Source organism: Urtica dioica, chromosome 4, assembly GCF_054948205.1.
Source record: "Urtica dioica subsp. dioica isolate 48M chromosome 4, U.dioica_male_clone48M_v1_H2, whole genome shotgun sequence".
Lineage (NCBI taxonomy): Eukaryota > Viridiplantae > Streptophyta > Magnoliopsida > Rosales > Urticaceae > Urtica > Urtica dioica.
In genome coordinates this window covers 7,051,619-7,074,386 of record NC_142759.1, presented here as the reverse complement: position 1 = coordinate 7,074,386, position 22,768 = coordinate 7,051,619, and the positions used below count along the sequence as shown (strand labels likewise).

General features: G+C 35.2%; 4 protein-coding genes across 4 annotated transcripts; all 4 read left to right on the top strand.

Annotated features, from left to right (window-relative positions):
• The first annotated feature begins 1,130 nt into the window (after positions 1 to 1,130).
• Positions 1,131 to 9,342, top strand: ZWI (kinesin-like calmodulin-binding protein (ZWICHEL)). Its single transcript, XM_089611560.1, has 24 exons — positions 1,131 to 1,318; positions 1,568 to 1,698; positions 1,796 to 1,868; positions 1,961 to 2,092; positions 2,193 to 2,431; positions 2,544 to 2,871; positions 3,548 to 3,647; positions 3,887 to 4,068; positions 4,304 to 4,419; positions 4,554 to 4,656; positions 4,792 to 4,944; positions 5,254 to 5,400; positions 5,486 to 5,686; positions 6,144 to 6,308; positions 6,473 to 6,577; positions 6,674 to 6,814; positions 6,913 to 7,107; positions 7,191 to 7,317; positions 7,412 to 7,614; positions 7,712 to 7,894; positions 8,000 to 8,095; positions 8,252 to 8,449; positions 8,532 to 8,803; positions 8,882 to 9,342. The coding sequence occupies exons 2-24, from the start codon at positions 1,577 to 1,579 to the stop codon at positions 9,069 to 9,071; spliced, it is 3,771 nt and encodes a 1,256-aa protein (XP_089467686.1). The 5' UTR covers positions 1,131 to 1,318; positions 1,568 to 1,576; the 3' UTR covers positions 9,072 to 9,342.
• Positions 9,343 to 9,736: 394 nt separating this feature from the next.
• Positions 9,737 to 10,568, top strand: LOC149399877 (uncharacterized). Its single transcript, XM_089613638.1, has 3 exons — positions 9,737 to 9,840; positions 9,917 to 10,123; positions 10,197 to 10,568. The coding sequence occupies exons 1-3, from the start codon at positions 9,754 to 9,756 to the stop codon at positions 10,428 to 10,430; spliced, it is 528 nt and encodes a 175-aa protein (XP_089469764.1). The 5' UTR covers positions 9,737 to 9,753; the 3' UTR covers positions 10,431 to 10,568.
• Positions 10,569 to 12,392: 1,824 nt separating this feature from the next.
• On the top strand, positions 12,393 to 15,236 carry DGAT2 (diacylglycerol acyltransferase family). The gene is made up of 9 exons (XM_089612532.1): positions 12,393 to 12,798; positions 12,895 to 12,969; positions 13,061 to 13,146; positions 13,268 to 13,374; positions 13,452 to 13,607; positions 13,728 to 13,814; positions 14,068 to 14,165; positions 14,704 to 14,791; positions 14,969 to 15,236. The coding sequence occupies exons 1-9, from the start codon at positions 12,581 to 12,583 to the stop codon at positions 15,068 to 15,070; spliced, it is 1,017 nt and encodes a 338-aa protein (XP_089468658.1). The 5' UTR covers positions 12,393 to 12,580; the 3' UTR covers positions 15,071 to 15,236.
• Positions 15,237 to 17,015: 1,779 nt separating this feature from the next.
• On the top strand, positions 17,016 to 21,633 carry LOC149399875 (AT-rich interactive domain-containing protein 3-like). Its single transcript, XM_089612603.1, has 13 exons — positions 17,016 to 17,266; positions 17,584 to 18,237; positions 18,345 to 18,384; positions 18,483 to 18,535; positions 18,975 to 19,020; positions 19,488 to 19,580; positions 19,759 to 19,866; positions 19,960 to 20,011; positions 20,106 to 20,181; positions 20,279 to 20,345; positions 20,454 to 20,504; positions 20,771 to 20,863; positions 21,194 to 21,633. Exons 2-13 carry the CDS (start codon positions 17,588 to 17,590, stop codon positions 21,293 to 21,295), a joined length of 1,431 nt encoding a protein of 476 aa, XP_089468729.1. The 5' UTR covers positions 17,016 to 17,266; positions 17,584 to 17,587; the 3' UTR covers positions 21,296 to 21,633.
• Positions 21,634 to 22,768: the final 1,135 nt, after the last annotated feature.

The following is a 22,768-nucleotide window of genomic DNA, read 5'->3' as shown; positions in this document are numbered from 1 at the left end:
AAAATATTCTTGACAAAAAAAATTATTAAGTGTTAAGTATTAAAATCATTAATTAAAGTGCTTTTAAGAGCAATTAAATCAATACATGAGGCTTAATGGGCCTTGAGTGTCATCATTATTCTTAACTTAAAAGTAGATTTATTATAATAAAATGGCATCTCATATTACAATGGTAAATAATTAGAATGCGACTTTTCTTTTTACATACTGGCGTATGTACCGACACAATTTAGCGTGATGTCACACACCGGTTATGATAGTTGCATTTAAATAAATTTAATTCTGTACAAAAGAGTGGATGACTGTCATTATATTTTGACCATATCTATTTTAAAATGCAATATAATTATAAAGGAAGCTAATGCTTTTTTTTTTTAAATCAAAATTCATAAAGAGTTTTATTATTATTATTATTATTTTAACAAATAAAACTTAAAGGTATCTTTGTTGTTTTTATAATAAATAAAATTATATGTTTGTTTTAGAGTATCTATTAATTTTGCCACTGAAGTTTGAATTTTACTTCAGATCATTATCTTACTGTTATTTACTGTAACATAAATAAGATCGAGAATGAAAATAAATTTGCTTTCTCAAATTAATTAAGTATTATCCTATTAATGATAATAGACACGTTAAAAAAAAAGAAAAAGAAAAAAAAGACATGCATCCGATTCTAAAACCAACAATAAAACGTTGACTTAGACAGCTGGAAGTTATTATAGTTAATTTGACAATCCTCGAAGACAATTATATTCACGTTCTTATATAGTTTTAGAATATAGTTTTTTTTTTTTTTTTTTTTTTTTTTATGGAAATATAGTTTCTTTTCATAAAGTGTCCGATGGTTAATTGCAGTTGTCGAAAGTAATTGGCAAATGGAAGGTAATTAGTGAATAAACAAAGCAAAGAATCATTGGATGATTTATCTTATTATTTGAGAACGAGATGAGAAATCATTGAATGATGATTTATTCTATTAGTTTAAATTAGTGGAGTCCAATTCAAGGAAGTAGGGAAGAAAATTTAAGATTTATTAATCTCTGAGGTCCGGCAGAAAAAAAATTCAAAATGTTAAAAAAAAAAAACTCACATTTGATTTATTTATTAAAATCGGACATTTACGACACTCTCGTGAGTCCCGCTTTGCCTGGAATAGAGACATTGAGAGAAGCAGTCAAGAACTTCACACCCTCTCTCTGCGTTTTTTTTTTTAAATTTATTTATTTATATTTGAAACTACAAGAAGGTATCGAATTCTTATCGATGACTCTCGTAGATCTCTCTCCGTTTCTCATCCATTGTTTCACTGCTTAAGGTATGTCGGATTCTTTCGATTCCTGAAATGCTTTCAATTCAGCTCGATCTGTGCGAGTATTTTTTTCCTTTCCTTTCATTTTTTTATTTTTATTTTTTGCATTCTCGTTTCTATTTTCTTTTGCTTCTCCCATTGCTGTTTTGATTCCATTTCGAGAAGAAATTTAAAATCTTGAGAATTCGGAACTTTAAAAGCATAAAAAAAAACCTAACCAGCTAAAGTTTAGGTTTTTATCGGCATTGTTGACAGGTCAATGAAATGACAATTGGTGCGAATGCGTCTATGGCTCAATCGATGAGAACGAGTGCTTCGTATTTCAACTCTAGCAATGGCAATGACGGCGATGAATATGACAGCGACAGCTCAAATTTTGCGCCTTGGTCAGTGCCAATATATTGGCTCAGTTTTTAATTTTCAGTGGGTTATTATGTCCATCGCTAATTCTCATCAGCACTGTCTCTTCTTTGTATTCTTCAGTACACCAACATCGCTATCTACTGCTGTTCCTCCGGAACTCGCCGGTGCTATTCCCTTGCTCGATAGATTTCAGGTCTGAAAGTCTTCCAAAGCTTTTTTTTTTCTTCTGTGTATCTGTATTTCGTTCAAGGCATAATTTGTGTATGTCTTTGTTTCTGTGTGTAGGTTGAAGGGTTTTTGAGGCTGATGCAGAAACAGATTCAGTCTGCTGGGAAACGAGGGTTTTTCTCTAAAAAATCTGTTGGACCTCAGGTTCGAGAAAGGTTCACGTTTGAGGATATGTTGTGTTTTCAGAAGGTGAGTTTGGTCAGCCAAATTTATGTTATTGTGGTCCTATGAAAATATATTGACTTTTTTGGGGTTTTTTTTTTTTTTTTTCTTCTTCTTCTTATAACAGGACTCAATACCAACATCGTTGCTTAAAATTAACACTGACCTGGTCAGCAAGGCGACAAAGTTGTTTCAACTGATTTTGAAGTACATGGGGGTTGACCCGTCTGACCGAGTGAGTCCAATAAGCGTAGAAGAACGGGTCGATCTTGTGGGAAAAATCTATAAGCAAACCTTGAAGCGTATAGAGCTTCGAGATGAACTATTTGTTCAGTTATCAAAACAAACTAGATTTAACCCTGAAAGGTACCAGCGTCTACCATATTTAGATGTGCCTTTTATAACTCTTGACTGATGATAAATGCAAGGGTAGAACGAGGTGATTTGTTGCTTTAATTTCTTAATTTTTATTTATTAGGCAATATTTGGTTAAAGCATGGGAGCTACTATATCTATGTGCCTCCTCTATGCCTCCGAGCAAAGACATCGGTGCATACTTATCTGAGTACGTTCACAACGTCGCACACGGTGCAAATGTGGACTCTGAGGTTCGGGTCCTAGCTTTGAACACTGTAAATGCTTTGAAGCGTTCTGTTAAGGCTGGTCCTAGGCAAACTACACCCGGGCGTGAAGAGATTGAAGCTCTATTGACCGGCCGGAAGCTTACAACTATAGTCTTTTTCTTGGATGAGACTTTTGAAGAAATTACTTATGACATGGCGACAACTGTCGTTGATGCTGTTGAGGTATCCTTGGCCCTGATTCGCCTTTGCTTGCATCTCTTTTTTCTTCCCATCGATGTGTTGCAACAAATATTGATGACATATAGTTAATCACACGGGGAAAATTATGAACCTTGAGTTCAAGATGGGCATTACTGTTAGCGGCGTATGAACCTTAGGATTCCATAAGTTAACAGTGAATGACTACAATCACTATCTCGTCGTATCATTGGAAGATTTTTACTTTTATTTATTTTTTATTATTAATTTTTTTGGTAATTTTTTTAGCTGTAGTCCATTCGCTATTTATTTCTTATGTGTTGTAACCGTTGTAAATTTTTAGGTTTTTAACTATTTAGGCGTCGCGTCATAAATTTCAAGATTTTGAATTATCCCTTTGGTGTAATGAAATGAGCTCATCTCCGTCTTCTGTGCTAGAATATTTCCTGTTGAGTTTCTTGTCACCTTACTAATTCCTTTGGCATTTAATGTAACTTTCTCATCTTTGTTCTTATGCTCTTTCTCATGTTTTGATGCTTAATAAGGCCAATTCCGTAGTTTAACCTGTAATCTCTGATACGAATCCAGTTGTATACATAACGAACTTGCACATGTTTGTATATGCTTTGAAACTTGTAGATCTTTATCGGTTAGTTATACATAGTACTCCCCGACTGACTGATTTATATATGCTTGATAGGAACTTGGAGGGATAATAAAATTATCTGCGTTTTCCAGCTTTAGTCTTTACGAATGCCGTAAAGTTGTAACAGGCTCGAAAACACCGGATTTTGGAAATGGTATGTATTCGTAGAAAATCGCAATTGTATGGTATATCTCTCTTCGAAAATTTCCTAAAATAATTCTGTATCTACTTGCACTCTGCAGTACAATTGATGACATATTCTGAAGAAAATTATATATGAGAAGTTTTTTTGAAAGTAAATTAATTGACAATTAAGAGTAGTTACGGTTTGCGTGAAAATTCAATTTATCAGAAGTCGTTGTTTATTTATTATATACTTCATTGCCTGTGCAGAGGAATACATTGGGCTAGATGACAACAAATATATCGGGGACCTTTTGACAGACTTCAAGTTAGCAAAGGACCGAAGTAAAGGAGAAATTTTGCACTGCAAGATGATATTCAAAAAGAAGTTATTTCGGGAATCAGATGAAGCTGTAGCAGATCCAATGTTTATACAGCTGTCATATGTCCAAGTACGTAGTACTCAATTGATAAATTGCGTAGTTGCTCGCTCCTACCAATGCTTCCAAAACGGTCCAGCTGATTTTTTTTTTTTTTTTTTCATTTTTCCTTTAAAAAGTGGATTTAAACATTTATAAAAACTTTTAGTTACTTGATGCAAGAATCATCACTGGTATCCAAATGATTCTTATAGTTTCATCTGACCTTTGAGCTCTAATTTTGGTATGTGTGGTTATGATGTTGCAGTTGCAACATGATTACATATTAGGTAATTATCCCGTTGGACGAGATGATGCCGCGCAGCTGTCTGCACTTCAGATCTTGGTTGAGATGGGATTTATCGGGAGTCCCGAATCATGCACGTCAGTATTTATCTTTAGTCTCCTTGTTTTTTCACTTTTATTTTATTTTTATTTTATTTTTTTTCCCCGCCTTATCGGTCTCAGCTCTCTGCAGCTTCCAATAATTTTAACTTGGTAGAGGTTGATTTGTACAGTGATTGGAATTCTCTGCTAGAACGATTTCTACCGAGACAAATCGCAATAACACGAGCAAAACGGGAATGGGAGGTGGATATTCTTTCTCGCTATCGCTCAATGGTAAAACAAAAAAAATTCTTTCCATTTAATCATTGTCTTGATGCTAAGATTTTTCTTGCTCTTTTAATTTTAGAACTGGAATTACATGTGTGTGACATATTTGAATTTCTTACGTGGTTATGTTTAATTTGGCAGGAAGCCTTGACAAAAGACGACGCACGGCAGCAATTTTTGCGTATACTGAAAACACTTCCTTATGGAAATTCTGTTTTCTTTAGCGTACGAAAGATTGATGATCCTATCGGACTTTTGCCTGGGCGAATCATTTTGGGCATCAATAAGAGGGGTGTAAGTATTTATGAAAAGTAGATATCCCATTTCTGCATAAAAGAAGTGGTCTAAGTGCTTTAATAAATTACAAAGACACTACACTAGCTTGTGCTAATTCGGTGCCCCGGTTTCACCAGACTCCTTTAATATAAATACTAACACTATATATATAAATATATATATATATATATATAAATATATATATATAAATATATATATATATATAAATATATATATATATATATATATATATATATATATATATATATAAAGATGCTAGCTTGCGCTGCTACGAAGTTGACTGTACTTGTGATTGTCTTCTGGTAGGTTCATTTTTTCCGTCCGGTTCCAAAAGAGTACTTACATTCAGCTGAGTTGAGAGATATAATGCAATTTGGAAGCAGCAACGCCGCTGTTTTCTTCAAAATGAGAGTTGCTGGTGTTCTCCACATATTTCAGTTTGAAACCAAGCAGGTTTTGAAACCTCTCTGACTTTGGCTTTCATTTTTATGTTCTCGTTGGCTTCCTATGGAAGTTCTCATCTCTGCATTCTGTGTAGGGAGAAGAAATATGTGTCGCTCTTCAAACGCATATTAACGATGTCATGTTAAGACGTTTTTCCAAAGCTCGTTCCGCTGCCGGTGGTTCGACGAATGGGGATTTTTCTAACAATTATAAACCAAATAGTGTTGAAGCTTATGAGAAGCGCGTTCAAGATTTGGCAAAAGCTGTTGAAGAGGCTCAGAGAAACTCCAATCAAGTATGATTCGATACAACATTTCTGACTATGTGGTGCTGAATCTTGAATAAAATTATCAATTAAACTATAGTATGCTCCGATAGATGGTGTCAAAAAGATATTCTTTTATGAAAGCCTAGCATAGTAAATTGGCTAGAATGCCCTCAATGGCAAGAGATATATTTTTTTATTAAAATGTTTGGCTGGAGAGGTCAGATGTTTATTAAGAGCTGAATGAATTCTCTAAAAATTTAGAAAGCATCATATTATAATAAACTTAACTAAGAATTATAATTATTCTAGCCAAGAAAAAACAATAGCTTCAATTGTCTTTGGTTGAAGCCAACCCAACCTCTTTATATGATTACTTGACTCTGATAATATGCTCAGACAAATTTGCTTGATGTGCTGAGGAAAACATGATTGCATTCATTATCATAGTTGGCTTTCTCATCTCCTTAAGGAAATGTTCATGTAGCTTCAACAAGAGCTGGATGAAAAGCAAAAGGAGGCAGAAAAAATGCGTGGAGAATTAGATGATTTGACTGAAGTCTCTAAAGCTGAGAAGCAAATATTGGCAGAAGTTACTTCTGAACGTGATAGAGTAGCATCTGTGTACAAGGAAAAAGACGTTGCTCTCCAGGTTAGTGAAATCAGTTTTGTGGTCATTAACATGATTTGACTGTCATAAACTTGCCAATTTTGAAGTGTGTTAATACAAACTTTCAATGTAACTCGAAACTCTTGCCGTGATCTACTCGACTCTCGCAACACAATTCTGATGACTTGTATGTGGAAACTTATTAGGCTGCCTTGTTAGAGAAGAGAAACCTGGAGTCGAGGGTAACAATGTTGAATAATTTAGTATTGGAGAACAATTCGAAAAAAGATGTGGTTGGTGCAAATAACCAGGTATGTAAATGTTTAGTGCATATCATTTTTTCAATTGAATTCGAAAAACTTGTCTCAATATGACATCTCATGGATTGTTAAATATTATTGGTGTAGGCATTAAATAAGCTTCAAAATGAGTTAAAGCTTCGTAGTGAGGAACTGTATGGTGCGGAAGAGACTATAAAGAGACTGACAGATGAAAAGCTTATTTTGGAGCAAAGGATTTCAGGACTTGAAAAGAAAAATGTTGATGAGGTAAATACTTTCCCTCTCTCTGTATTGCTCGTTTACCATTATTGTAAATTTGTTCCGCAAAAGAGAATGCCTTCATTAATGGTGGTCGACAATCACAGAGCCAATTGCTTGAGAAAAAAATTGAGAAGGACAGGAAATTGTTAGAACTTCAAAGGCTTTCTCTGGAAAAGAAGCTTGAAGAGATAACACGTGAGTTAGCCGCCACCAAATTGACTCTGGCAGCAAAGGACTCTGAGGTTGTTACATTGCAGAATAATTTGAAAGAATTAGATGAATTGAGAGAAATGAAAGAGGTATTTTACATTCTTATCAAATCATGAATTTTTAATTTTATTTTTCTGGATTAAGCTAAAATTCATATTCCCAAATTCTGTAGGATATTGACAGAAAGAATGAGCAAACCGCCTCGATTTTGAGGATGCAAGGAGCTCAGCTTGCCGAGTTGGAATCGCTTTACAAGGAAGAGCAAGTTCTTAGAAAACGCTACTTTAACACTATTGAAGGTCTCGTGCATTTGTTCAATATATCTCCAAGCAAGATTACATACTTTTTATAGTGAAGTAGTTAAGCTCTTTTTTCTGTTGGGATATATTTCAGATATGAAAGGGAAGGTCAGAGTGTATTGTAGGTTGAGACCGCTGAGTGGTAAAGAGATCGGTGAAAAGGAAAGAGAAGCGATTACAACTTTGGACGAGTTTACAGTTGAACACTCATGGAGAGATGATAAGCTTAAGCAACACACATACGATCGAATTTTTGATGGGAAAGCCAGCCAAGACGACGTGTTTGAAGATACTAGAGTAAGTTTTGTTTTAAAATTCAATGCTACTATACTTTACCAAGCCTTAGAATTGTCATGTAGGTTGGTTTGAAAACTCTTTTCCTTTTTCATTGCAGTATTTAGTGCAGTCTGCGGTAGATGGGTTCAATGTGTGCATATTTGCTTATGGGCAAACTGGGTCTGGAAAGACGTTTACGATATATGGTACGGAGTCGGATCCTGGACTCACTCCACGTGCTATTTCGGAACTTTTCAGAATTTTGAGAAGAGATGGCAACAAATTCTCTTTCTCATTAAAGGTGGCTCGCTCTTCTATCATGGCCAAGATGAATACTTTCTGAATCTGATTTACTTGATATGACTTTTTTTTTTTTTTTTTTTTTTTTTTTTTTTTTTTTTTGCAGGCTTATATGGTTGAGTTGTATCAAGACACGCTTGTTGATCTTCTATTGCCGAAGAATGGGAAACGTTCAAAATTGGAAATTAAGAAAGACTCGAAGGTGTTCATAGTTTGACCCCCAAGTTTTCCCCTTAAAATAATCACATTACCATTTTAAAGATGCTATTGGTAGAGTAGACCTGGGGAGTTCGACCGGGATACTCTTGTCAATGATGTTTCTTGCTTTTACTGAATATCGTCAGTTTGTAATTGTCAGGGAATGGTAGCAATTGAAAATGTGACGGTTTTGTCGATTTCGTCACACGAGGAACTTAAGAACATCATTCATAGAGGATCAGAACAACGTCACACATCCGGAACTCAGATGAATGAAGAAAGCTCGAGGTCTCATCTCATTCTCTCAGTCATCATTGAAAGTACCAATCTTCAAACTCAGTCCGTTGCAAGAGGAAAGGTAATCTTATCGTTACCGATGCTCAAATCTCACGCGGCGAAACACTTTTTCTTATTATTTTTTTTTCGCTTTCTCGTTTTAGCTGAGTTTTGTGGATCTCGCCGGGTCGGAAAGAGTGAAGAAGTCTGGCTCTACGGGTAGTCAACTGAAAGAAGCTCAGAGCATCAACAAGTCTCTATCGGCATTGGGAGACGTGATAAGCTCTCTGTCATCGGGAGGACAACACATACCGTACAGAAACCACAAGTTGACGATGCTCATGAGTGACTCACTTGGCGGAAACGCCAAAACACTCATGTTCGTCAACGTTTCCCCGGCTGAGTCAAACTTGGACGAGACATACAACTCTCTCACGTATGCCCTGCTTCTCTCACTCTATTTTAAACTGAATATTTGGCTTCAGAACTCTGAATATTTCGTGGGTTCTTTCAGGTATGCCTCGAGAGTCAGGTCGATCGTGAACGACCCGAGCAAGAACGTTTCGTCGAAAGAGGTCGCACGGCTGAAAAAGCTCGTGTCTTATTGGAAGGAACAAGCGGGCCGGCGGGACGACGACGATCTTGAAGAGATCACCGAAGAGCGAGCGACGAAAGACAAAGCGGACAGTCGACATTCCTTGTAGTAATTCTCAAGGCTTTTACACCAAAAATTTGGTTGGCCTAATTTTTCAGCCCTCATGTTCGAAACTGGTTGTTGTCGTAGTGAAAGTTTTTTTTAGATGTATAGTAACATATTATGTAGTGTATATATGGTCTACACTTGCATTAGTCTCTCACACACCTACAAGAAAATGGTCATTGCTTTCTTTTGAAACCATGTTGCGTTATCTTTGAAGGTTCATGGTTGATAATTGATTGACTACTGATTATGATAGAGATTATATTTATGCTTTATATTCAAAATGGTCTCGAAGCCGAATTGGACTAAACTATTTTTAATCTGTTTTATGTAACTGATGAGAATTCTACTGATCTAAAATCTAATTATTGACACACTTGGTACTTGTGCGTTTAGTAGTTGCGTATATAGATATATATACCTTGAAAACTTGAAGACATATATTAAAATGTCTATGTGGTCCAGCTCAAAACGCGGCCTCGAAATCACACCCATATAAATAATACAGTTGTGAATAATATGGCAATTGGCAAAGTCATAACATAATGCACGTACCGAGTAAGCAAATGTATTGATATGGAAGTATGGAGAGTTGGTTATCATTTAATGCTCCTTCATACATTATGAATATATATATATATATACACACATTGCCCTTGTTTTCGTATATGCAACCATATCTGATCATGGACGAGAAGGACAACCAACAAGTAACAGAGTCAGAGACTCCAACTCTTCCGATTCTCCCAAGATTGGATCGTGTAGATCGTCTGGTAACAAGAAAAAAAAATTGGTTTGATATCTATGATTTATCATTATATGTGTATCATGATTGAGAGAAAAATACAGGTCCAGTTTATTGAAGAAAGGCAACAACGGTGTTGCTGCAGAAGAACAATTGGGCACGGTCTGAGTTGTTCTTCGAAGATAAGTGAAGAAGAAGGTAATTTCGGAAATGGTGTTTTGAAGAAGAGTTTGTGGTCAGCTATTGAGGAAGTTCATCACAAGGGCACTCTCATGGAAAGACTTCAAATGCTTGAGAACCGAGTGTTACAGGTTATTTACTCTCTGCTGTTAAAACAATTTTTTTTCCGCGTCAATATAAATACTATTATACAATTGATTTCAGCTATGGTTAGAGGTCGATCGCGAAGAGCAAAACCTAAACGCACCGTCGATCACATCGACGGCGATTAGCGAGAATGAAAATGAATCTGCAACAAGTACAGTGACTAGTGCAAGTTTACATTTGATCGACGAAAAAGACGAAGAAGAGTTTAAGAAGTCTAATCACAAAGCTAGATGTTATGCTAAACGAGGGCACAAGAAAATAAGCTGGTTTCGTTTTTCAATGGGATGTTAATTTTGTTGGTTCTCTCTTTATAAGTTTGAATGATTAAATTCGATAATACTCGCTTTTACTTGGTGCACAATCATTGTTTGTATCATTTTGTAAAAAAAAAAATTGTTATGCAGAACTCAAAGCTATCATTTCGTAAAATTTAGCCATATGACGCTTTCATTGTTTTCAAGTCTATCACAATCTTATTCTCGTTTATGTTCACGGTTAAATTATCCATTACGTATATCCCCAATTTAAAATTTTGATTGATATCGTTATTTTTTCTTACCAAAATTAGCATAATGAAAGATATTATCATAATTATACCAAAAAAAACAAAAAAAAGTTCGAAAGGATGAGCTGAAACAAACAAAGAATAAAACATAAATGTTTATTATTAATGTAATTAATAACAAAAATAATTAATTTTTGAAAGCAGAGAGCACGTAGTTAGAACTTCAAACTAGTCTCATAATTCCATACCTAAAAATTTCATATGGATGAACTTCACATGCATGATTGATGAGGCTCATCATTGACATTGCCAAACCACAACTCTTATTATTATGGAATTTAGCCTTTGACTTAGAGAAAACTTATTACCAAAAGCTAAAAAAATCTTATTCATTTCAAAACAAGAATATGCATGCATTGCTTTCTACTAGAATGTTAAAAACATTTTCTTAAACTAATAATTTCTATGACAAAAGTCAACAACATTTTATGACGACTTTCATCTTAAAACACCATTAGTTTTGAGGATTTTTTTTTCTTCTTCCATATATTTTTGAAAAACATTGGAAAAAGTATTAGTCATGTTCATTTCTCTTTTACGTATATACCAAATAATGTAATCAATATTATTTTAAACAAACTCACCACTACTACGTTCTTATAATTGTCATTACTAATTTACTATTCTCATGGAAAGGCTCATATTAATTGTTGACCGGAGTAGGAAGTGAAGTTACCGAGTTCAGAAGAAATGCAATGGGACAGCAACGCAAGGCCTCAATAATCATTGGTCAATCCCAACTCTATATTTTATATGCACAATACACGTATGGGCTTGACTTTTGTGATTCCTTATCTTTGATATGTAGCGTAGGCCATGGAGATGAGATTTGTTCTTGTTTTTTAAAAGCATTTATAAAGGTATAACTTATGAGTGCTTAGTTGTAAAACTTAACAAATAAGCAAAATAAAAATAAATAAAAAAAACGTTTCAATATATGATAAGACAGCGGATTATTATTGATTGACGCCAACTACAATTCTATTCTATAATACGATACCAAAATGATACACTAGTATATTAAATTTGAATGAAAGAATCACCAAACATAATCAACAAACAAATAAATAAAATTACCGAATATTGTTTCAAATCCAATTTATTATTTAAGTGCTTCGTTAGGCAACCTGATTCCTTTTTTCTATTAAAATTAGATTAACATATTAAAAGGATCTGATTTTTTAGTTTGCCAAATTGTGATAAAAAGAAAGAGAAAATAAGAAAACGAATGACAATATTCCGGTAGAAATTCTAATGTTATGATATTATTCCGCGGAAAAATTTCGTAAACATCTTATTTGAAGGTATTAATTGTTTCGTTAGAATACGTTCTTATGTCTTGTCTAATAACGTGTATGTTGTTTCATACCCCACTCGAGTTCTTCAATTATTTCAAGGTCGTGAATCTATTAGTGACAAATTATCCGAATTATGATTAAATCGGTAATTTTAAACATTCAAGAGCTGATTGAAATTCTTATATTTAAAATCAATAATTTTTTTTTAATTCTCCTCGAAAAAATAAAATGTGTGAATTTGTTTAAAAATACAATGAGTTTTTTTGCAAGTAAAATTTTATCTCTATATAATTTTAATATCTTGAAAATAAATTCATTTTTTATGGGAAAAAACAAATCATATTTTTGTCCTTTGTATATGAGAGCCTGTTCCAATTTAATAATTAAATAAAAATTTAGATTTTATACGGTGTGGCCGGTGAGTTCATTAAATGACAAATCGAGCTCTCGGCTTCCCACTTAGAAACTGAACGAAGCGAGACGAGACGGAGATTCCCACACGAAACTAATACTACTCATATATTTATTCAGCAATTCATGATTTAATTTTTGTTGTTGTTATTATTGAGACTTGAATAATGTCTGATGAGAAGGCCCGTGGTGGGAATAATGTTATTAGTAAAGAAGAAGGAAGAGAAGTAGAAGAAATAAAGATATTCGAAGGAAGAAAAAGAAACGGAAGAGGGACCGGAATTTTGAGCTCGATCGGTGTGGCTATATGGCTTGGTTCCATTCACTTCAATGTTTTTCTCATTCTCTCCTCTCTTGTCTTCCTTCCCTTTTCATACTTTCTCGCGTCAGTCTCTCTCTCTCTCTCTCTCTCCCACACTTATTTTTTTTCCTGTATATCTCTGTGCATTCATGTTATAATATTACTATTATTTTCTCTCAGGGTATTGGGTTTGCTAGTGGTGTTGATCGTCATTCCGATCGACCCTTATGACAAAATCGGCAGAAAACTCTCAAGGTCTTTTATTTTTATTTTTTAGATTTAAAAATCATAGCTTTGAACTTTTGATGAATTGGGTACGTTTTTTTTTTTTGTTTTTTTGTTACAGATTTGTGTGTAAACAGGCTTGTAGCTACTTTCCAATTACGCTTCACGTTGAGGACATAGACGCCTTCAATCCCGACAGAGCTTATGGTTAGTTATAATTAGATAAAGCTGGTCAATTACTGATTGTGCCCATTAAATGGGTTTGCTTTCAATTCTATTGACCGGTGATTCATTATCATATGGTTTGGTTTGTGAAAATTGGTATCAGTGTTTGGGTATGAACCGCATTCGGTTTTGCCGATCGGTTGCGTAGCGCTCGCTGATCTCACCGGCTTTTTGCCTCTCCCCAAAATTAAAGTCCTTGCAAGCACTGCCGTGAGAATCTTAACACCCATTTTTCACTACTAGTAATACGCACACGATTAAGTTGTTCTTGTTTCCTTTTCTTTTAGGTTTTTTACACGCCTTTTTTGAGGCATATATGGACATGGTTGGGACTTTCTCCGGCGACGAAGAAAAACTTTGTCTCCCTCTTAGGCGCCGGATACAGTTGTCTCGTCGTTCCCGGAGGAGTTCGAGAAACTGCGCTCATGGAACATGGTTCCGAGGTTAAAGACATTCTCTTTAAATCATTCACTTCAACTACATTGCATTAAAGTTCTTTGTACTTATATATAATTATATCGGTGGTCAAGGAAATCTCATTTTTGTTTAATTTGACTTTGAAGATTGCTTTCCTTAAATCGAGAAAAGGATTTGTTCGGATAGCGATTGAGATGGGTGCACCCCTCGTTCCAATTTTCGCATATGGTCAGGTAATTTTGTTTTTTATTTTATTCTTCACTTTTAGGCATTAAATGGATGTTTGAAAAAAGAAATTTGGTTGCTCTTACCTTATGCTGCAGCGTAATATATACGTACTTTTTTGTTTTTATGTTTATTTTTTTTTGTGTGGTTTTTCAAACAAAATGGGGTTTTCATAAGTTGGGTAGTGGCGTTTTCTTTGATGAATTTGGTTGGAAGTTTTGCAGTTTTTCTCATCCTACTGTTCCAATATTTTTTTTTCAGTCAAATGTTTACAAATGGTGGAAACCGGGCGGGGATTTCTTTATGACGGTTTCTCGGCTTCTTAAATTCACTCCGATTTTCTTCTGGGGAATGTTTGGGTATGTACTGCAATTCATTTCACTGCTCTTTATGTTATTCATATATTGACTAATTTGCAGGTAATCCATTTCACATACTTCAAAATACATCATTCTGAAATATTGAGGGACTCCATGATTACTGTATATCTTGAGTGACCAGTGGTCAAATTCTAAAGAATTGAAACTCCCGAGGCTTCACATACTTGAAATCTGTATTGAAGCTATGCATCTAAGTCCTACTCCATCAAATCTTTTATTTGTAAAATTGAGCCTTTGAACTTAAAAAAAAATGTTGTTTTCCTCTCTCTATATCATCAAAACACTATTCTACCAGACGTGCTTGAAACATGTAAACATGTTTCACTCCGGAACAAGATTTGGTAGAGCATGTGAATGACTTAAGGCAAAATCTGGTAGCAAAGAACCACCACAATCGTGGAATTTACACCTGAGTCAAATAGTTCTGCTTATATTTGATTGAGTTTGGAAAGAATGTATATGTATATGCTCAAGATATGTGTGTGAAATATCAGTAATGGTTCTTGTACTTCTGCAGATCTCCTTTGCCTTACAGACACCCAATGCACGTGGTGGTTGGAAAACCGATCGAAGTCAATAGAAATCCACAACCCACCATGGAAGAGGTACGATTCGATCCAAATATATATATATATATATATATATATATATATATATATATTTTTTTTTTTTTTTTTTCTTCCCCCAATCAACTATTGAAATTCTACAGAATACAAAAAAGAAACTTGGTTTGTAGTCAAATGAGATTTAAAATATTTTCATATTTGTTTGACTTTCCTTAGGTCGATGAAGTGCATGGTCGGTTTATCGCTCAGTTTCAGAAGCTCTTTGAGATACACAAAAGCCGAGTGGGATGTCCCGATCTTCAGCTAAAAGTTCTTTGACTTGTTACATAAACCGTTCCGAGCTTTAGTCCGAACTTTTTAAAGCTGAACTCGTTACACTTCAATGTATCACGCTCTAGTCTAGGAACATAAAAAAAAAAAAAACTCTTCGCTTGCAAATGCAAAGAAATAAAAGCTTTCAGGTAATGTTTAAGTTTGCCAAATCGATTGTGACGTGTTTTATTCAACAACGGAATCTGAACAAATTACAAACTCAAATCGGAGAGGTAGAAGCTATTCCTCGGCCGGAATACTCTGAGATTTTATGGTAATGACACACCACAGAATGGGGAACTAACAACTACCATTATCAGATAAAATTTGATGTATCTACTTGAATAATTGATGAACAAATTACTTATTTTTGTAATGACTAAGTTGTGGATGTCCATCGATCTTTCTGGCCCGGGCGGAGTCACAGAATTTTTCGAAACAAGCAATCGAGACGAAGGAACGGAGGAGTATAGGTATGAGCCTATGCCCATCACAAACAGCTCACCGTGGACGTGAGACCAAGACGATGCATTCAAGAGCGGCGAGCTCTCAGCTGGAGGCTATACTTGACATTTTCAAATGATGAGACCGATCGAGTGGTCTCAGCAGTTGAAGATGGGATTTCCAGGAACCAAATCCCATTGTAGGAGACAGATTTGAAGAATGGGAAGAGAGAGCTTTTTTTGTGAGGTGTGTTCACTATTCACTTTGTAAGAGCTAGTTAATACATATCACGCCTAGACCTAGCAACTGAGTGAAAACTGCTCGAGCCAGTCTATCACCTGTCCGCGTGTGTTGCCATGCTAACTTCTGATAAGATGAGACCTCCTCAAGGATTAAAATACTAGTTATTGGCTGCCATTTCATAGTTACTTTAAAATATTGATGTAGACTTTGACAAACATAATTACCGACATGTATATACTTTATGAAAAAAAATGTACTTATGAGTTTCTTTTAAAATAATATAACTATACAATAATATTTATTTATATCCAAGTAAAAAATGATAAACATCACCGCATCAGCGGCCGCTGATGTCTACTACACGGTGGGCCTCATATGCGAGTGGGTCTCACCTATATTAGACATCGACTTCTTTATTTGCAAGATTTTTACTATTGGGTTGGTAAAATCTTTGGTCGGACATACTTTGAAACTTTAAGTCAAATCCATTTTTTGATCAGTAATATCATCATGACTCTCGAAGTGCGGTAGCAATACCAAACCAAATACGATGAGTAGTGGGTGCTGTTGTATCAATGATGGTTATCGTCTAATGAATGTTTGAAAGAGACTTATGCGAGTAATACAATGCAGGAACAACACCCCAAAAAAAGAATCTACTTCTTAAAGATATTTATTCCTAATCAAATAAAAAAAATGATAAACATCAGCGACATCAGCGACTGCTGATGTCTAAATCTAATACAAGGTGGCCTCACATGCAGGTGGGTCTCACCTGTATTAGATATCAGCGGCCGCTGACGCGCTATCCAAATAGTACATATTTATCATTAGTAATTCTTGGTTTTAAATAATATCTAAATATATATAGAGAGAATTTAACATATCTCTAATTTAGACCCCTCAGAGCATAATCTTTTAATTGTTGAAAAGAATAGCTCAAACTATGCAATCAATTATGAGAGCATCCCCAATCATTTATACCCCTTTCTAAGTTTGTTTTTTTTTAATATAAACTTATTTTTAGTAAATTCTTTTTAATATGAAGCATTTTTAAAAAATATAAAAGAGAAATAGAGATTTACAACTTTTAATCTAGGGATAAGTAATGCTATTTTTATTAATAAAAAAATGCACTTGAAATTAGAGAAATGGACCTGTAAATATTTATATCTTATTTCAAATTTGTTTATTGATATTATTTTTTGTGTATTAAATATGAGTCATTATTAATAGAAAACATAAAATGAGCCTAAGCATGTCATTTTATATTTTCTGAAAATTATCATTCTCAGTTGTCTTTTCACATTTTTCTTGTCGTTTGGAGTCAGTGATACGTAAATCGGAAATTTCTTCTTTCGGTAGTGATTGATTGATTTCTGTTTTTGGGAAATTTGCAAGCGATTCGAAACACATCACAATTATAAAAAGTTCTAGGTAAGAAGCTAAAGGGAATTAGGGTTTATGCAAATCGTTTCGGTGAAGCTCCGACTCTACTCTCTCAGCCAAGCCAAGGTGTGTTTCTCTTTCAAATTTCCTGTATTTTTTTTCCCTCTCTTCATTTCATTTCATCTTTTTATTTTTTTTCGTGTTCTTTTGGGATTCCGAAGCACGTAATGTACACTTTGGGTATCAGAATGAAATATTAATCACACCTAAAGATTTATGAATTTTTTTTCAATGAACATTCTCAATTTCTTTGTTTCAAGAACCTCAAAAATTAAATAAAAACCAAACGCATGCATTTTCATCAAGGTTTGAGAGACCCGAGGTTCGTGAGCTCGCAGCTTTCCGTAAATCTTTATTTATTTATTTCATGTACGTTTCAAAAGGAGAATGAGTGATTCCAAAGAAACCGAAGACGTTGGGAAAGAAGTCCCGCTTGGTAACCAGGAAAATGATCAACAAGAGCAGAAAATTTCAGCAGAGACTGAGAGTGAGGATAAGAATAGTGCCGATCAAAAAGTTTCAGCGGAGACCAAAACTGAAGATAAGGACAATGTAGACCAGGTGGTAGAGGAAGCTCCTGTGGGCGTTAAGCCGCCAGAATCCGGGGATGTTTCATCTCCGCCGCTGGAATCAGGGGACGTTTCATCTCCGAATCAAGCTCAGGACGGTGATGCAAATACCGAAGCCGTCGAAGCGCCCCTGGACCCGAAAGTCGAAGCCCGCGATGACGAGGTCCTGGAAAAAACGGCCCATGGGGAAGAACCTGTCGCCGAGCCCGTCTCTGGTTTGATCAACCAGGCCGAGGACAACGTGGTCGCGGGAGATGGAGAAGATACGAAGAAGAACGAGAATGGTAATGTCACACCGGCCTCGAAAAACTCGTATCTTTTGGACGAGGATCAGAGTTACGAGGGAAACGAGTCGGGGTCGGAAGAGGACCAGTCGAATTTCATGAAGGAGCTCGAGAACTTCTTCCGAGAGAGGAGCATGGAGTTCAAACCTCCGAAGTTCTACGGGGAGGGTCTGAATTGCCTCAAGTGAGCCGTGCTCGTCCTTTTTGTTGTTTAACCATTTCTTGTTTTCTTCTGGTTTTATAATGTTGTTTGACTGTGTGGTGATGATGTGATTTTCATGTTGGGATAAGGCTTTGGAGGGCTGTGACTAGATTGGGTGGCTATGATAAGGTGCGCCGTGATTTCTGTTTGACAGCTTTCTTTGCAAAACAAATATTTCATTTCTTATTCTCGTTTTCTTATTGTAATTGACTGTCTTTGATGAATAGGTGACTTCGTGTAAGTTGTGGCGGCAAGTGGGAGAGTCCTTCAAACCCCCAAAGTAAGAATTACCTTTCTTTGAAAAGATATGCAGATGTTTTTGTTTGACAACGAGACAGATTCTTGTTGTGATGCTTATAAGTTTAACTTATCAAGTTTTAATGGTTTTTTCACTTATGTGATCAACGCCCTGATCATTCTTACTCTGTTTACACGTTGTTAGTAAAGTTATAATCTCTCTTTTGTAGTGAAAGGGAGTTTTTTTATTCTTTTATTTTTTTTAGTAATTTTATCTGAAACTTGCATCTTTCAAAATAGAGAAAGAAGGCTTAGATGAAACTTGATTAAATTGTCTGGGAACCTTCTCTATCCATAAGTTTTGGTCTCAGGTTTGTACTTTTAGAAAATTTCTATGGGTTCGCAAGTACAAGAATGACCTGACATGGATTAAACTTGACCTGATAAGTTATATCTCCATTTTCACCTTTTTTTTTTTGCAGGACATGCACTACAGTTTCTTGGACATTTCGAGGTTTTTATGAGAAGGTGTGTCGTGATTATTTGATACCGAGTTACTGACATATTTGTCAAATAAATGCAAGTGCATGCATAAACATATGTTTCTTCTCAAACATTAGAGGATTAAATCTTGTTAAAGTATGTATCTTTTGTGTTACGATGCTCATTCTGATTGGAAAATCAAGGAACAATTCTTTTGAGATAGAGAACTATGGTGTTATTCGAGAAAGTAAAGTAATTAGGTTCACCAGAGTATTCAAACACTGTCCTCTCTTTCTTTTTCTTTTTTACCTTTTTTCATTTGATCTGGTCTAGTTTTCAAGATTCGTTATCTCACTGGTATTTTTCTCTTGGCGCACGTCCTATCCCATTAAAAATAATGATAGGAAAAAAAATGATGTTGGCACATTAGACTGCTTTATATTACCTTAATTAAAGTGGTTGAATTTATATTGTAAACCCCTCTACATTATTTAGTGCTCATGGTCTTTCAGGCGCTCTTGGATTACGAAAAACATAAGATTACTGGGGGCGAGCTTAACATGGTGGTTTCTCCCCAGCCAGAACCTGCCATTGTTGATACTCAGGTAATATTATCAGGCTCTTAGCTTTTACTTTATCATCTTGTATCGCTCTGTTCGATACCCCAGTGGTTTCTTTCTATCAAAGGATTTTGTCAGCCTGAACCAATCTCCGTTTTCGAGTGCGTTGATTTCCAAAAGCTTCTCTCTCTCTCTCTCTCTCTCAATTGATTATCGTTATCAGGCTTCAGGATCAGGTAGGGCAAGGAGAGATGCTGCGGCACGTGCTATGCAGGGTTGGCATTCACAGCGACTTCTTGGAAACGGTGAAGTCGGTGACCCAATCATAAAGGTGTGACAACAAACACTCTATATGTTACATCGCTTAGATTTGCTCTCACGATTCTCAACTCATCACAAGATTCCTTGTACCAAATGTATTCAGGATAAGAGCTCTCCGTCTGCACAAAAGCGTGAAAAACAAGTCAAAACTATGGGTATGATTAAGTAGAAGTAGTTTTTATCGTGATTATTATTGTTTTTTGTTCTTGCAATGTGTTCGCGGTTACAGGTTTTGTATGTGTTGACTAGGTCTGCTGAAACGTAAGAAGGCTCCTTACACCGACGATGTGGTGAAACCAGTGCGCACTAAAACATCCAAGTTACAGTTAAGATCAATTTTACAATGTTTATGATGTTATTAAAATCTTTTTTTGGTTTGTTAAGCAACATTATTATTTTTTTTTTTTTTTTTGTAATGCTAGATTGGACTCTACGGTGGTTGATATTGGACCTCCAGCTGATTGGGTTAAGATCAATGTCCAAAGAACTGTAAGTTTCAGTAGTGGAGTTTAACTTTCAATCGTATTATTTCAACGAGTAGTTTAGATATTCATGAAGAGATCAATGACATCGTGAATTGTCATGTCATGTTCACAGAAAGATTGCTTTGAGGTTTATGCTTTAGTGCCGGGTCTGCTGCGTGAAGAGGTGAGTGTTTATGCCGATGAACTTCTGATCGTCTTGGTATGAATCAAGGGAAATTTTTGGAAATTGGTTGCGAGCATGTGTGCTTGTTGTGTTCCCTGTTAGCTCTAACTGCAATATACCTCTTCTGAAAACGAATAATAACAAAAAAAAACAGAAAAAAAAGGGAGAAGATGAGTGAAACGATAGAGTAGCTTTTCTGTTTTTTCTTTATACTTTCTTGAGAATTACTTCATTAATTTTGGCATCCAATGTGTGTTCAACAAAAGGTGCGAGTCCAATCAGATGCAGCAGGACGGCTGGTTATCAGTGGAGAACCAGAGCAACTTGATAATCCGTGGGGCGTGACACCTTTCAAGAAGGTACTCTTTTCTTTATTTTATTTTATTTTATTTAAAGCATCTCTAATGTGGTGCGAAACAATGTGCCAAATGTATAATTTGATGTACAGTGTTAAAAATTGCACGCTGATGGAATGCTGTTTGTTATTCTAAAGGTTCAAAATCTCGAACGTGATTAAGAACTAGCATTATACCAAATTAGCATAAGATAATGATTAGATGCTGATTTCGGTTTTCAATTAAAATATAGCATATAATACAGAAAAGGTATTGGAGTACAAAGCATATGATGTGCTGATAGTTTCACGTCTCATTTTTGTTGAATAATATATCAAAGTGATTGGTTTGCAGGTTGTGAGTTTGCCGTCAAGAATCGATCCACACCAGACATCGGCGGTGGTCACTCTGCATGGCCAGCTATTTGTCCGTGTCCCGTTCGAGCACTCTGACTAGATGAGAGGCTAGTTTTAGAATTATCGAACTTGGTTAGAATTTAGAACTAGGAGTTAGTTTCTGAGAGACCGCCCGTGTTTCTCCTGCTCTAGAGTTGTACAATCATATTGTTTTTAATTTATTGTTAGTCTCTTCATTAGTATTTATGCTTCAAAATTATCTCTCTCGAAAGGATCTATAGCTATAGGCTCTCTCTGAAGGCTAACATGTATTTATGCTACACATTATGGCTTAGCATTTTTTGGAACCCGTTTGATTACTGTACATCATTTTGGGGAAAGTGAATATATTATGCTAATATTATCAACAAGGTCTAGTCATAAATTATGCTGTTGTTACTTGTTAGACATATGAAGAGTTTTTGTTTTGTTTTGTTTTTGTTTTTTGTTTTTTTTTTCATTACCCTTCTCAATTCATCAATCGAACGTAACAATGATGATACTAAGCTACTAATGAAATTGAATATTAAAAAATATGAAAAGTCAAATTGTAGCACATCTTGGAAGAAGGAACGAAAAAAAGGTCCAACGATGGTGGTCAACTACCAAAAGCGTGTCTTCTCTAGCCAATTGACACTTGGATCTCTATTTCCCCTGTAACTTTTTCCTTCCTGTGATTAATTTTTGTTGGATTAAGAAATGGAATTGTTCAAAGTCACAATTTGCAATATATCTTTCTTCATTATATTGTGTGGTTAATTTTTCTATGCCATAATAAAATAAGCTTTGACTTCTCAATTGTGATAAGTAAAAGAGCCAAGATTCAAGCCTAAAATGCATAAATGTCGGTCATCTATATGCACACACAAAAAAAAAAACACAAAAGATGTATAATCATCATGCAATGCAATCTTTTTTTTTTAGTATTGAATCTTGGAAGGTTAGCTACTCTGCCGGGAAATAAGAACGATATTCGACATATCAATAATTGTTGGGCCAACAAAATTTAGTTCCGTTTCTTTTCTTTTTTAGTCGTTTAGATAGTGATTTGGGTTTGTTGGTGAATCTTTGTTTGTTAGTTTGAATACCTCACATTTACAAGTTGGTCTAAATAATATGGCTCCTTTATACGTCACCAAATTTGACAACTTAAAGTATTATGTTGATTGCAATCTCTTTGTTCAATTTCTCTCCTTTTTTTTGTTATCTTCTCCCTAGGCCCCACCTAAATTGTCTCCCATATTACTCATGATGACATATTACCAATTCTTTAATATCACCATTATATTTATAAAGAATATTGTTCAATCAAGAAATGCACAGTGCACGCACAACCGCATATACATAAAACATTTTATATCCTATAGAGCACCAAATGTGAGAAACCCGTTGGAAAACACTCATCTCTCTCCTCTTACCTTCCATTCCCTTTTCTATATATTAGGCCAAACCTAGTGCTTTGGTTTAGAGAGATTGCCGCTTATAATAACACACCACCGTCCAAAGCTCTTCACTTTTTTTCTTTCTTTTTCTT

What these genes read in the sequence shown, in the direction of transcription:
- ZWI (XM_089611560.1), top strand. Translation starts at nt 1,577, where the DNA reads ATGACAATTGGTGCGAATGCGTCTATGGCTCAATCGATGAGAACGAGT. An exon ending in AGCTCAAATTTTGCGCCTTG is followed by an intron (nt 1,699 to 1,795) that starts GTCAGTGCCAAT and finishes TGTATTCTTCAG; the next exon opens with TACACCAACATCGCTATCTA. An exon ending in AAATTAAGAAAGACTCGAAG is followed by an intron (nt 8,096 to 8,251) that starts GTGTTCATAGTT and finishes TGTAATTGTCAG; the next exon opens with GGAATGGTAGCAATTGAAAA.
- LOC149399875 (XM_089612603.1), top strand. Translation starts at nt 17,588, where the DNA reads ATGAGTGATTCCAAAGAAACCGAAGACGTTGGGAAAGAAGTCCCGCTT. An exon ending in AAAACAAGTCAAAACTATGG is followed by an intron (nt 20,012 to 20,105) that starts GTATGATTAAGT and finishes TGTGTTGACTAG; the next exon opens with GTCTGCTGAAACGTAAGAAG. An exon ending in AGATCAATGTCCAAAGAACT is followed by an intron (nt 20,346 to 20,453) that starts GTAAGTTTCAGT and finishes TCATGTTCACAG; the next exon opens with AAAGATTGCTTTGAGGTTTA.
- LOC149399877 (XM_089613638.1), top strand. Translation starts at nt 9,754, where the DNA reads ATGGACGAGAAGGACAACCAACAAGTAACAGAGTCAGAGACTCCAACT. An exon ending in TGGATCGTGTAGATCGTCTG is followed by an intron (nt 9,841 to 9,916) that starts GTAACAAGAAAA and finishes AGAAAAATACAG; the next exon opens with GTCCAGTTTATTGAAGAAAG. An exon ending in TTGAGAACCGAGTGTTACAG is followed by an intron (nt 10,124 to 10,196) that starts GTTATTTACTCT and finishes AATTGATTTCAG; the next exon opens with CTATGGTTAGAGGTCGATCG.
- DGAT2 (XM_089612532.1), top strand. Translation starts at nt 12,581, where the DNA reads ATGTCTGATGAGAAGGCCCGTGGTGGGAATAATGTTATTAGTAAAGAA. An exon ending in AAGTCCTTGCAAGCACTGCC is followed by an intron (nt 13,375 to 13,451) that starts GTGAGAATCTTA and finishes CTTTTCTTTTAG; the next exon opens with GTTTTTTACACGCCTTTTTT. An exon ending in TCATGGAACATGGTTCCGAG is followed by an intron (nt 13,608 to 13,727) that starts GTTAAAGACATT and finishes TTGACTTTGAAG; the next exon opens with ATTGCTTTCCTTAAATCGAG.